Source organism: Grampus griseus, assembly GCF_964374135.1.
Source record: "Grampus griseus genome assembly, chromosome: 14".
NCBI lineage: Eukaryota > Metazoa > Chordata > Mammalia > Artiodactyla > Delphinidae > Grampus > Grampus griseus.
In genome coordinates this window covers 75,184,130-75,197,452 of record NC_139008.1, presented here as the reverse complement: position 1 = coordinate 75,197,452, position 13,323 = coordinate 75,184,130, and the positions used below count along the sequence as shown (strand labels likewise).

Sequence of the window (13,323 nt, the reverse complement as noted above, 5' to 3'; positions counted from 1 at the left end):
AATTTAATTAATTTTTTTTTGTGTTCAAGCATCTACTTTTTATTTATTTTTTTAAACATCTTTATTGGAGTATAATTGCTTTACAATGTTGTGTTAGTTTCTGCTGTATAACAAAGTGAATCAGCTCTACGTATTCATATATCCCCATATCCCCTCCCTCTTGTGTCTCCCTCCCACCCTCCCTATCCCACCCCTCTAGGTGGTCACAGAGCACCGAGCTGATCTCCCTGTGCTATGCAGCTGCTTCCCACTAGCTATCTATTTTACATTTGGTATACTTTAATTTTAATATCATTATCACCTAACTGCTCTCCTGAATAGTGTTTTTTTTTTTTTACTTTTTTTTAAAATATAAATTTATTTATTTATTTTTGGCTGCGTTGGATCTTCGTTGCTGTGTGTGGGCTTTCTTTAGTTGTGGCGAGCAGGGGCTACTCTTCATTGTGGTGTGCGGGCTTCTCACTGTGGTGGCTTCCCTTGTTGCAGAGCACGTCCTCCAGGCACGCGGGCTTCGGTAGTTCTGGTGCACGGGCTTAGTTGCCCCACAGCATGTGGGATCTTCCTGGACCAGGGCTCGAACCCATGTCCCCTGCATTGGCAGGCAGATTCTTAACCACTGCACCACCAGGGAAGCCTCTGAATAGTTTTTTGATGCCTGTGAGTGTACCTCTTTCCTCACCTACCCTGAACACTAGGTGTTATTTTTGAAACAAGTGTACCATGCAGGTGAAAAGGATGTAGGTTGGAGGTTTATCTGTGTATCTCCATATGCCTTACCTGAGTTTACATTTATTTATGTCGAGCTCAGGGTGCTTCTTGACCATTTGTATTTTTCTGTGAGCTGCTTATCCATGTGTTTTCCTTGGATGCCTAATCACTCAGTATGCCTCTAGTAGCTGCAGAATATCGAGGAGATGGTGTAAATTGGCACCTTTGTAATGGAGAGGTTTTATTGGTTGTCATTATCATTTCTTTATTGCTTATTGTGACCACAGTCATGAGAAGAGGAACGGAGAATTCATTCTTCAGTTAATCATCTCATGTATCTGCTCATGTTGTAAATGTCTCAGGCAGCGTCAGTGGCTGGCAAGGAGCCTGTTCTGGAGCTGATATTCTCAAGGCAAAAGGGGCACCTGGACCAGCTTAGATGGGGCTGGCAGGGGAGGGCTCTGAGGAGGTGGTATTGGACCCAAATGTTGAGGACGGCTGGCCAGTATGATCTGGGTGGGAGTGGTGGGTTGGGTGGGTGGGGTGTCTTTCCTCGGAAATTCCAAGTGTAAAGGCTTGAGTTGGGAGCGGACTTGATCTTGGAGGGGCCAAGCACAAGGGGCCACGTGGCTGGAGATTCCAGAATGAGGCAAGGAAAGGTCAGCTGTCTCATTGGTTTTTTTTTATTCTGGGGAACTGGACGCCCCTGGATGGTTTTAGGTGGAGGAGTGATGTTTGCTTTCCTCGTTTAAGACGCTGTCCCGGCTGCTGGGGGGAGGTGCCCTGGGAGGGGGTGTTGTGGCAGGTGGTAGGGGACCTGCGGGGAGCTCTTACAGGGTCTTCGTGGGAACTGATGTGTTAGGGCAGTGTTTCCCAAACCTTTTCTTCATCATCACCCCCGAAGGAGCCCTTTTAGACACTTTCTTCTTTTTTTTTTTTTTTTTTTTTTTTGCGGTACGCAAGCCTCTCACTGCTGTGGCCTCTCCCGTTGCGGAGCACAGGCTCCGGACGCGCAGGCTCAGCGGCCATGGCTCACGGGCCCAGCCGCTCCGTGGCATGTGGGATCTTCCCAGACCGGGGCACGAACCCGTGTCCCCTGCCTCGGCAGGCGGCCTCTCAACCACTGCGCCATCAGGGAAGCCCCTAGACACTTTCTTCTTAATTGTCCTCCCGTGAATATTTTTTAAAATGGAGGTGAGAGCCACATAACAGAAAATTAATCATTTCAAAGTAGACAGTTCAGTGGCATTCAGTACAGCCACAACACTGTGCATCCACCACTCTTACCTAGTTCCAGGACATTTCCATCACCCCGGAACAAAACCCTGTACCTGCCAAGCAGGCACTTCTCATCCCTGCCCCCTCTCCCACCCCCATCCCTTTGCGCCATCACTGACCCCTGGCAGCCATCGATCTGCGTTCTGTTTGTATGGACGTGCTCAGTATGGATATTTCATTTCAGTGAAATCCTATAAAACATGACCTTTGTATCTGGCTCCTTTCACTTAGTGTGGCGTTCTCAAGGTCACCCGCATTGCAGCGTGCATCAGAACTTCATTCCTTTATACCACGGCTTGTCTGTGTGTTGTTGGACACTTGGGTTGTTTCCATCTTTGCATTACTGTGCATAGTGCTGTTTTGAGGATTTGAGTATAGGTTTTCACTTCTTTGGCGTCTGTACTTAAGAGTGGACCCTCATGAACTTTAAACGTATTGTATGTCCTTTTACGTACGGCACGTGTGCTTTATTTATAAAAAGAGTAAGATTTTTTTCACCCTCTAAGATCTACTTTCTGCCCCTTGAGGGTGATAGCCCTGGAGATTGGGATGGAGGTGAGTGCGAAGATTTGGGTGTATTTTGGAAGTGGTGTGCAGAGGACTCGCTGAAGGGCTGGGTAGGCTGAGGCGGGAGAGCAGAGGAGGAATTGAGACAGTGTAGACGTGTTTGGCCTTGAACAACTGGGTGAGTGGTTGTGGGGAGGTCAAGACGGACACAGGTGTTTCACAAATTGGGGAGGTGGGGTAGGTGGTAGCCAGGGATGGGCACTGGCCATCACTTTCTCAGAGGCGAGTTCTGCAGTGTGGGTTGCTAGGTGACCCCGAGGTGCTGTCCTGGTCCTGATTACATGAAGCACTGCAGTACCAGACGCCAGTGAGGGTGGCCCCTGCCCTTTGCTGGCCGGGTGGAAAGTGAACCAGACCCGTCTCCATGGGAAACCGGTGTTCACGTATCCAAGTGCTGTATTTCAAATTTTTTAAAAATTTAGAACGTGTCTCTTGAACTTTCAATACTTAAATTTTATTAACAAAGGAAACGTTATATGTCTATGAAATTGAAGGTTTGTTGTTCCAGTTATTATTATTATTATTTTTTTGCGGTACGCAGGCCTCTCACTGTTGTGGCCTCTCCCGTTGCGGAGCACAGGCTCCAGACGCGCAGGCTCAGAGGCCATGGCTCACGGGCACAGCCGCTCCGCGGCATGTGGGATCTTCCCGGACCGGGGCATGAACCCGCGTCCCCTGCATCAGCAGGCGGACTCTCAACCACTGCGCCACCAGGGAAGCCTCCAGTTATTATTTTTTAACTATACAAACATATATATATATAAGAAAACTAATGAGTCTCCCTGTGTTCTTGGTAAATTCCCTGCAGGCCCACAGCGGGGGGTAGGGCTCTGCTAGACCACCTGCCAGCCTCTCCTTCTTACTATGTAACTTGAACTGTTAAATAGGGAAACGTGGACTCCCTTGCTTGAGTCCTCTGTGTGACCCCGCACCTTTGTGTGGTTTTGGTTCCCGCTACCCTTTAGGGTTAGTCTTCCTTGTCAAAGTTCCCTGCAGCCCCAAGCAGTGCTTCTGCTAGTATGCTAAGACCCTCCCTGCGAGACCCACTTGCTAGTTTGCTTAAGGGAATACAATTAGAAAGACTCTGGTCTTTAATCCTTGTGGAGGGAATACACTGCACTGATCTTTTCAGCCACTGCAGATCTCTTTTGGAAACAGAACATAAATGAATGAATAATAATTAAAAATCCTAATACTAAGGATTTTATTGGTGATACTTAAATCGTTTGAAACACCTTTATTTTTCTATTTATCTTTCTATTTATTTATTTATTTATCTTTCTATTTATTTGTTGGCTGCGTTGGGTTTTTGTTGCTGTGCGCGGGCTTTCTCTAGTTGCGGCGAGTGGGGGCTGCTCTTCGTTGCGGTGCGCGGGCTTCTCGTTGCAGTGGCTTCTCGTGTTGTAAAGCATGGGCTCTAGGTGCACAGGCTTCAGTGGTTGTGGCACGCGAGCTTCAGTAGTTGTGGCTCACGGACTCTAGAGCTCAGGCTCCGTAGTTGTGGCACATGGGCTTAGTTGCCGCACGGCACATGGGATCTTCCCGGACCAGGGCTGGAACCCGTGTCCCCTGCATTGGCAGGTGGATTCTTAACCACTGCGCCACCGGGGAAGTCTCATGAGTTAGATACTTTAATCAATCCTTTTGTATTATATTATTAGTATCCCTCTTTGTAGCTATCAGGAAAGGAGATTCAGAGACATCAGGTCACTTGCCCAAGGTCACACAGCATGTCCACAGAGCTGGGATTTGAACCTCTCTTTTGGCTCCTGATCCATGCTTTAATCCACTTCTCCCTACATCTAGAGTCTTTCCCACTCTGTTGCATTAAAAATAGTGTTGGCAGGTCCTGGCGCTGGAGCTGAGGCTAGCTCATGTATGTTGACTAGTTGAGCTGGTGTAGAGTTTAACCCATTGAATCCTGACTCTGAGGATCCCCATTTGGCAGATGAGGAAACCAAGGCAAGAACGCAGCAACGTGTCCAAGCACTTGTGAAGTCCCTGCGATGTCGCGAGTCTAACCCCATCACCATCAACAGCTTTCTTGAGGTTTCTTGCACATCTGAGGGGAGCTGGCCATTTGAATGCCTGTCACACGTTTATGGTAACAGGACAGCCCAATAATACAGAGCCACTTCAGCAAAGGGGCAGGATCTAAAAGGTCTTTGGGAGGCCCCAGTTGGCCCATCTGAACACTTTGTTTTGTTAAATGGTTTGGTTTCTGTTCTCTCTTCCCCCACCTGCTCAGGGGAGCAGGAAGTTGGGAGTTTTAAGGTATTTTTAAGACTCAGGCATAGGTACGACTCTATCCTCCTATAAAAGTTTGAAACCCAGTAAGGAGGGAGGTAATTTACCAACAGCACCCTCACTCCATCTGTTGTGGAGTTTGGCTTCGTTCAGCATTGCAGGACCTTTGAAATGAGAAGCCTGCGAGCTCCCAAGGGGTGGAGCTGGCCCCTGGCAGGTGCAGTGGCTGGGTGAACTGGCCCCTGCGTCTCCCACAAATGGACGACATGCCATTTGTAAGCTTGGCTCTGGTCTCTGCATCTGGACCGAGACGGGGGCTGGTTTAATCGCTGTTTGTTTTGAGATTTACACCCGTGAATGGGCCAAACCAATTTCAGTGGCAGCTTAGCCGATTTGTCTTAGAGCTTTGTGTTTAATAGAATGACTGGGGCGGCCTTCTTCCTTCATGGCTTTAACATCGGGTTAAAGCCCTTTGCTTGAATTACATAGCCAGCCCTTCCTGCTCCAACCCCCTCTGTTGCTCTGGCGGCCTGGTTGAAATCAAATAGAATTTCTGTACTCTCCTCCCTGCCCCACACCTACAAGCTTTATATGTTTCTTTATTTGTAAATCTGTCTTTTAACGAGTAACTTACTTTTTCAGCTTCACCAGCCTCCACCAAGACAGGACAAGCGGGGAGTTTATCTGGCAGTCCGAAACCTTTCTCTCCTCAAGTATCAACACCAATCACGACGAAAACAGACAAGACGTCCACCACGGGAAGCATCCTGAATCTTAACCTGGGTCAGTTGGAATTTTGGGAAGCCTCTTTCCGTAGCAGCTATGAGTATTTCTGCAAGTTGTAATGTCCTCTTTTGTGTGTGGTTCTTTTTTTTTTTTAAAAAAAAGATTGGTATTTTAATTTTTTTTGGCCGCACGGCATGTGGGATCCTAGTTCCCTGACCGGGGATCGAACCTGTGTCCTCTGCGTTGGAAGTGTGGAGTCTTAACCACTGAACCTCCAGGGAAGTCCCTGTGTGTGGTTCTTGAACCCTGAACTCTTTTCTGTGTACAAAATTTTGAAAAGGTACAGTGGATGGAGATGAAGAGAGATCAGTACAAGGAACTAGCAAGGGATTTCCCAGAGCTTGTTGACATGCAAGGCTGTTTTATCTTGAAATACCTTAGGCCAGTGTTTATAGCCTTGGACCACAGTAACACAGTTCTTATATTTGTAAATACGTATATTTAAAGTTATATATATATGTGTGTATATACACACACACACACAGACACACACACACAGACACACACGGTATATATTGTTTTATGATTCAGTATTTACTTTTCTTATGTATAGTGTGTTCTGACATATTGTTTTAATTCTTTTTTTTTTTTAATGCTAGTCTTCATCCTTGATGTAGTAGTTTTTTTGTTTTTTTTTTAAACTCATTGAGTTTCAGTTGGTTCTTTTGAAAGCATTACCTTAGGCCAAAGTCTTTAACAAAAATTAGCACCAGAAATGCTAAACACCCAACTAGGAAGCTATTTTATTAAGCCATTCAGTCATGAGCCCTGATTTTTATTGAGCATCTGTTATGTGCTGTGCACTGTTTTAGACCTGGGGCGGACAGTGGTGAGTGAGGGCCCTGCTCTCTTACACAGCTTGGTTCTAGAGAGGGAGAAATAATAATCAAGCTAAAAAAACTAAGAGAGGTCAGGTCATCATGGAAGGTAAAAGGTATTCATATGACAAGGAGAGAGCTGGGCAGGATGGGGGTGGGAGGAGCAAGAGGCAGTGGTTAGGGAAGGCCTCTGAGGAGGTGATACCTGGCCAAGGATTTGCATGACAAGAAAACCCAGCCATGTCGGTGTTCAGAGGAAGAACATTCTAGAAGGAACAGGAAATCCAAGGCCTTAGGGTCAGGATGAACTTGGTGTGTTATAGGAATGGCAAGGAAGCCCGGGTGACGTGTCCTAGTGGGTGAAGGGGAGATGAGGTCAGAGAACACAGGGACCTCATGGACCTTGGTGTGGGACCATTTGAGCAGAGGAGGGATGTGAACTGACTGGGCATTTTGGAAGGACCTCTCAGGGTGTTGTGTTGGGAAGAGCCTGTGTCAGCCATTCTTAACCAGGGGCAGTTCCCCCGACCCCCCAGAGGATACTTAGCAGTGTCCAGAGACATTTTCGGTTGTTACAACGTGGGGGTGGGGTGGGCTCTCACCACTAGCATCTAGTACAGGCCCCCCCAGCAGAGATTTACTGGGTTGCGCCTGTGTTGACAGATTTGGTTATGGCAGGAGAGTGGGAGCCAAGAGTTCAGCTTTCGATTCTGTAAGTTTGAGATGCCAGCTAAATTCCTAGGTGGAGAGGTCATGAAGGCAATTGGAGGCTGAGTCAGGCCAGGTCAGGGCAGGAGGTGTAATTCTGGGAATCTTGATTTATACGTGGGATTGGGTTCAAGCAGTAGTTCTCATAACTCAGGGGAGGCGGAGAGTGGGGGACGCTGCTGGCATTCCTTTAGTGGTTGCAGACCAAGGATGCTGCTAAACTTCCTACAACGCGTGGGACAGAGCCCACCACGACAGAGGATTATCCAGCCGCAGTGACAGTAGTGCTGAGGCTGAGAGACCCTGGTCCAGAGCATAAAGAAGGAGTGAGGGGCCTGGGCCGCTTGCACATGTTAGACCTCAGGAAAAGTGAGCAGAGGAGGCTGAGAAAGCGCAGGGGACCGAGGAGAAAGCAACACTCGGGGAGTGTGGCCTACTCCGGAGGCCTTGAGTATACCGGGTTTCAGGAAGGGAGGGGCGGCCACCCTTGTGGAGTGATGCTCCGGCCTGAATCCACAGCCTCTGGTGGTCACAGCCCTCTGGGTTCATCTTGTCCTGAGATGTCATTTTCAGATGGAGAAACAGAGCACTGGAGAGGCGACCCTAGGATCTGGGATTACAGAGCCAGAGGTGGCCGGGCTGGAGGGAGCCTGTGTTTCCATGGAGGCTGGGGCCTCATTTACCCAGGTCACCAGGTCGTGCAGCCCGGAAGTGATGGGACAGTCCGGGTGGTGGCTTGAGGGGCTCCAGCTCAGGTTGGCTGGTGGGAATTCTTCACTTGAACCCACGGGGACCCATCCGTTCCCCTGGGGAACACTCATCGTTCTCAGCAGTGTGGTTTGCTTTCTCACACCCTCCTCCCACCTCTGCACCCCCGAAAAGAAAGCTGTACAGAGACGTTCTCACAGTCGTACTTCCTCTCTGCCAGTCATGTGTGGCAGGAGTAGCTCCTTCTGTAAACCGGGCTGTCCTTGGGCGTCTGTGTGATGCTCTGGGTTTTTCCATTTGGCTTGACCCACGCGTGGGAGTGAAAGGTTTTTTTCGTGGGGTGTGTATTGGAGGTGGGCACGGCAGAGTACAAGGCTCTCCTGTGCAGAAGCTCCCCGCCAGCTCTTTCCATTCCTGGGACCAATGCCTCGTTTTGTCAGCGGAAACAAATGCATAGGGAATGTGGCGTTTTATGGGTAGGAATTTCAGTTACCCAGTGGCAAGAGGATCAGGTAGGGATTGGTGAAAAGTGCCGTGGATGGGTAGAAAAATAAGAAAGTGGAGGGAAATGCTGAATAATTCTCATGGGACTTGATGTCTGGCATCCATGTAACTGCTTTGAACAGACAGAAATGAGACAGTGCTAGGGATCATAATGACATCATTATATCTAACAAAACAGTGTTTCATTAAAAAAAACACTGGAAAAGGCAAAATTACTGAGATGGAAGAAAGATCAGTGCTTGCTGGGAGTTGGGGAGGGTTTGACTACACATCACAAAGGGATTCTTTGGTAGATGGAATTGTTCTGCATTCTGTTTGTGCTGGTGGCTACTCGCATCTATTGCAGGTGTTAAAAGTCATATATTCTCCAAAAGGTGAATTTTACTTTCTGTAAGTTAAAAGTATTAAAAAAAAATACAGTGACCTTCAAGGTAAGGTAATAACCCCATTGCACAGAGAAGCAAAGTTACCTACCCAGGATCAACACGTGGTTTGTGGTTGAGTTTGGCCTTTAGACTCGGGCTTGTCTGTGTGTATCTCGGACTTTTAACTGAGATACGAGAACTGAAATGCTGCAGGACAAGGACGTGTTTTGATTTTCATGGGCCCTCGCCACTGTGCCTCTTTGTGCTGCTGGGTTAGTCTGCCCAGCTGTAGGGTCAGGGGTCAGGTGAAGGTTTGGATGGACGGTCGCATGAAGGACAAAGTGGCTTTCTAAAGGAAGCAGCTCCCACAAGTTGAACCTGTGCTGTCCAACTCTGAATTTTCAAGAAAAAACAGCAATCCAGATTTTTTATGTGAACTCTTCTAGGTTTTAAAAGTTGACCGTCAGTTTCATTAAAAACCTCTATTTGGGGGCTTCCCTGGTGGCGCAGTGGTTGAGAGTCCGCCTGCCGATGCAGGGGACACGGGTTCGTACCCCTGTCCGGGAAGATCCCACATGCCGCGGAGCGGCTGGGCCCGTGAGCCATGGCCACTGAGCCTGCGCGTCCGGAGCCTGTGCTCCGCAACGGGAGAGGCCACAACAGTGAGAGGCCCGCGTTCCGCAAAAAACAACAAAAAAACCCCACCTCTATTTGGAATTCCCTGGTGGTCCAGTGGTTAGGACTCGGTGCTTTCACTGCTGAGGGTGTGGGTTTGATCCCTGATTGGGGAACTAAGATCCCGCAAGGTGCAGGATCAAAAATAAAAAGTAAAAATAATCTCTATTTAGGCCAAAGAAACAAGTACAACCAAAAATACAACCACCAGCCCGTGGGCTTTACTCTTACGATTTATTTTGCTGCATGACGGAGGGGAAGGCCCTGCACGCCAACACACCGGGCCTCATTTGCTGTCTTGGGCCCCTTCTCTCTGCTCTAAAATAAGGAGCCAGGCTAGGTTCCAGCCCCCTTCTGTGCCTCTACGGCAGTTACAAAATAAGTCCCGAATAAGAAAGAGTTTATGGCACAGGGGGAGAGGGGACCAGAGTGGTTCTTTCCTTCCTCTAGACTCCTGTGTGCTTTCTCTGGGAATCCTCTCTCCTCTCGCACACGGTGTTTGCTTTTGGCTCAACAAACGCAGCAGTTGAGTCGTCCTGTTAGTGACAGAAATGTGCCTTGATGCTCCGTCAGAGATGCCGACGATGGAACGTAGTCAGACCTGAAGGCTTTCTGCTTATTTATTCTTCCACTGTTGCTGTTGTCAGGCCTGCTTTCTTTTCTCTGCAGAAAGTGAGACTTTGAGGATGTGGATGCAGGGCTGGGTACCCCGGTTGCCCAGATGTTGTCTTGATATTTTTTTAAAAAATAGTGAACAAGGTGGGGAAGGTCTCTGCTTGACTGATGGATAAGAGCGTCTGCCAGGGTCTCTTGTCTGAAGGACGTTGTTCCCTTGACGGAGCTGCTGTTTTGTGCCTCCTAGAAGACCATTCGTTATAGTCTGCCTACACCTTTTGAATAAAGGAGATTTTTTTTTTTAAACTAAAAAAAAAGAAGTGCTTATAGTTTTCTTTTAAAACATTTTGTTTTGATGGCTGTTCCTCTCACCTCATAGTGGCTTGTCTTCCGTCAGGGCACCGTGGCGATGGCTCGGCTGTCCGTTAGGGCCTTCTGATTTTTGTGGAGTTACACAATTGAAGAAAAAAAGTTTTGTTTTTATAAGTAATGAATGCACACGGTAAGAGAAATTTCAAAGTACAGAAAGATGTCTAATGAAAAGCCAGTCTACCTGTAACCTCTGATCACCTGTCTCTGTGACCCCCTTATTCACCCCCCAAAAAAGAGTGACCACTGTTGGGTCTTTTTTTTTGTTTTGTCATCCTCTGACCCTGTTGGCTCTTTTTTAGTCTCCTTGGGGAGCGCTTCTAGACATCAGCCTGGGTGATTTGGTCCCCATTTGGCAATGTCTAGACACCTGTTTATTATCCCAACTGGGATATGGGTGCTACTGGCATCTAGTGGGTGGAGGCCAGGGTTGCTCTCAAACATCCTACAGTGCCCAGGACAGCTCCCGGCCCTTACCCTGACCTCCCCACCCCGCAAAAGAAAGACTTATCCAGCTCCACATGTCAGCGTTGAGAAGCCCCAAGAACACATATATTTGTATCTCTGTATTCCCTTTCCTTCTTTTCTCCCACACACCAATGCTAATGTCCTTTACTGATTATTTTCCTTTTCCTTAAACAGATGGGCTTTCCATATCACCACGTAGAGAGCTCTGCCCCTGTGTTATTTTAGCAGCTGTATTTTTTTCCGTTTAAAGGTAAACTGTAACTTATTTATCCAGGCACCTTATTTATTGAGTAGTTTTCCATTTTTTGCTGTTGGAAATAGCTGCAGTGAAGACCCTTGTGCCCACGTGGGAGTGAATCCGCAGGATACATTCCTAGAAGTGGAACCTGACGGTCAGAGGCCATGTGCTGTTGACATTTGGAGAGAGGCTGCTAGATCGCCCTCTAAAGGGTGGCTCTGATTCACGCTCCCTCCAGCAATGGAAGATCGTGCCTCTTTTCTCTAGTGCGGGTATTTTTTTTTTTTATCCCCGGTTTCCACTTATAGCCTCAGCTGTCTTCATATCAGCTGAAAAGTTCACAATGTTGGCAGCAAGGGTGGATTCCGCAGATATTCCCGATATAGAAGGGCAGAGGTGGAAGGAGTCCTGATAAGCTGCTAGGAGCTAAATGAGAAAGAGAAGCTCTTCTTTTCTCCTTGCGGAGGAGAGTCGAGTTCACACACAGCTGAAAGTTGGAGAAAGATAATTACATTTGGCTAAACTCCTAAAAGTCTGCTCCCAGGGACCTGATGATTAGCCCCCTCCCAGGCTTTCGGTGGTTTCTTCTTAGAATAAACGTTACGGTGGCTCATTGACCCGAGAAACCTTATTTTGTGAAATGAAATGCTTCACCTTCTTTTCATTCCTCTTGATTATGAATATTCAGGCTTTAGGCTAAAGTTAAGAGATTGCATTTACTGCAGACCCACACCGGTATACACGCGTGTGCACACACATACTCGATTATCCTGGTGATGTGTAGATCTATTTTTATGATCCCCGAGGTTTAGGTACACAAGGGTTAAGGCAAATCATGAGGCATTTCCTTTACTCACAGACAGGATTGGTCCAGTACAGGGGCTCACAGCCTAACCTGCCAATTAGAATACCTGGGGAACTTTTAAAGGGCCAATACTCAGGCCTCCCCCTCGCCAGTGAATTCAGTCTCTGGGGGTGGGGCTGAGGCATCAGGATTTTTTTCTTTAAAGCTCTGGGCTGGGAGGGGGGCCATCTCAGTGTGCAGCTAAGGTTAGCAGTCACTGGACTAGTACAGGGGCTGGCAAAATTTCCAGCCTGTGGACCAAGTCTGGCCCCCGACTTGTTTTTGTAAATAAAGTTTTATTGGAACATAGCCACATCCATTTATTTAGCACATCATTTTATGGTTGCTTTTGCAGCAGAGCCTGTACACCTGCAAAGCCTAATTTAATTTACTCTCCAGCCCTTTATGGAAAAAGTTGGCTGACCCCTGCCTGGTAACTGCTGTGTGGAATCTAACCACATGAGAGTGTTATTGAGGACAGAGTGTCCTCCTGTCACGTGGGCAGCACTGCCATCTCCTGCTACCCCCCTTCATGGGAAGTATTTTTGTGAGATACTTCTTTTCCAGCTTGATGCTTGGAAAGGCTGCCTTTTCCCTCCAGAATGCAGTGTGCTTCCTCATTTCTGAGAGCAGAAATGACCAGACGGGCCTCCTGTCTTTCCCCTTCTACTGTCATGTTTGCAGCTCAGGTGTTGAAGTCCGTAAGTCCTGATCATACTGCTGTTTAATTGGATCTTCCCTTTTTTCTTTCTATGTTCCCCAGTCCTTCTCCTCTTCCTCCTGTTTTTGCTGTTCTATCCCTGTTTCACTCTCTCTGTTCTCTTTGTAAGGTGCTTCTCCAGTAAAATTGAATATTCTTCCCTCGTCTGAAATAGTTGTGCATTCAACCGTCCCCCCCGCAAGCATCTTCAATGCTGGCCTTGATAGGTTCTCTGAAGAGTCCCCGATCAGCACATGCACACACACCAGACAGACACATGCATGCACATGCGCACACACGGGGATGTTTTTTAAGAGTCATTTCTTTAATGACAAGGATGGTGTCCCTGTTTGCTTTGAAAGCTCACTTTTGGTCTCCCTGGTGACGAACCGCAAGTGTGTTTTGGGGACAGGGCCCTTTCTCATCTTACCTCATTATGGTGATGAATGAAATGGGAGCGATTTGTGGCTCCAATCACCTACGAGTGAGTTGGGTGGGGCTTTGGGGAGACCTCTGATCCCCTTAAAGGAATGAATCTCCGGCATGCGTTGTGAGAGCACGTGTCCCTTCCTGGGTGTAGGGCAGGGTGCGAGGGTCAGGTCGAGTGGGGAGAGCGCAGGCTTTGGAGGGCCTTTGCAATCCAGCTCTCAGTCTGCATCTCGGTCTCTGTAACAGCCTGATGGTTTGGGGTGGAGGGTAGCAGGGGGGTGGAGAGAAGTCAGGGA

General features: G+C 47.9%; 1 protein-coding gene across 1 annotated transcript in view; it reads left to right on the top strand.

Annotated features, from left to right (window-relative positions):
• Nucleotides 1-13,323, top strand: part of ZMYND8 (zinc finger MYND-type containing 8) — a 123,218-nt gene that overhangs the window by 73,854 nt on the left and 36,041 nt on the right. The window contains exon 12 of the mRNA XM_082670746.1: nucleotides 5,443-5,583. Within this exon, the coding sequence (XP_082526872.1) occupies nucleotides 5,443-5,583 (141 nt within the window). The remainder of the gene's footprint in view (nucleotides 1-5,442; nucleotides 5,584-13,323) is intronic.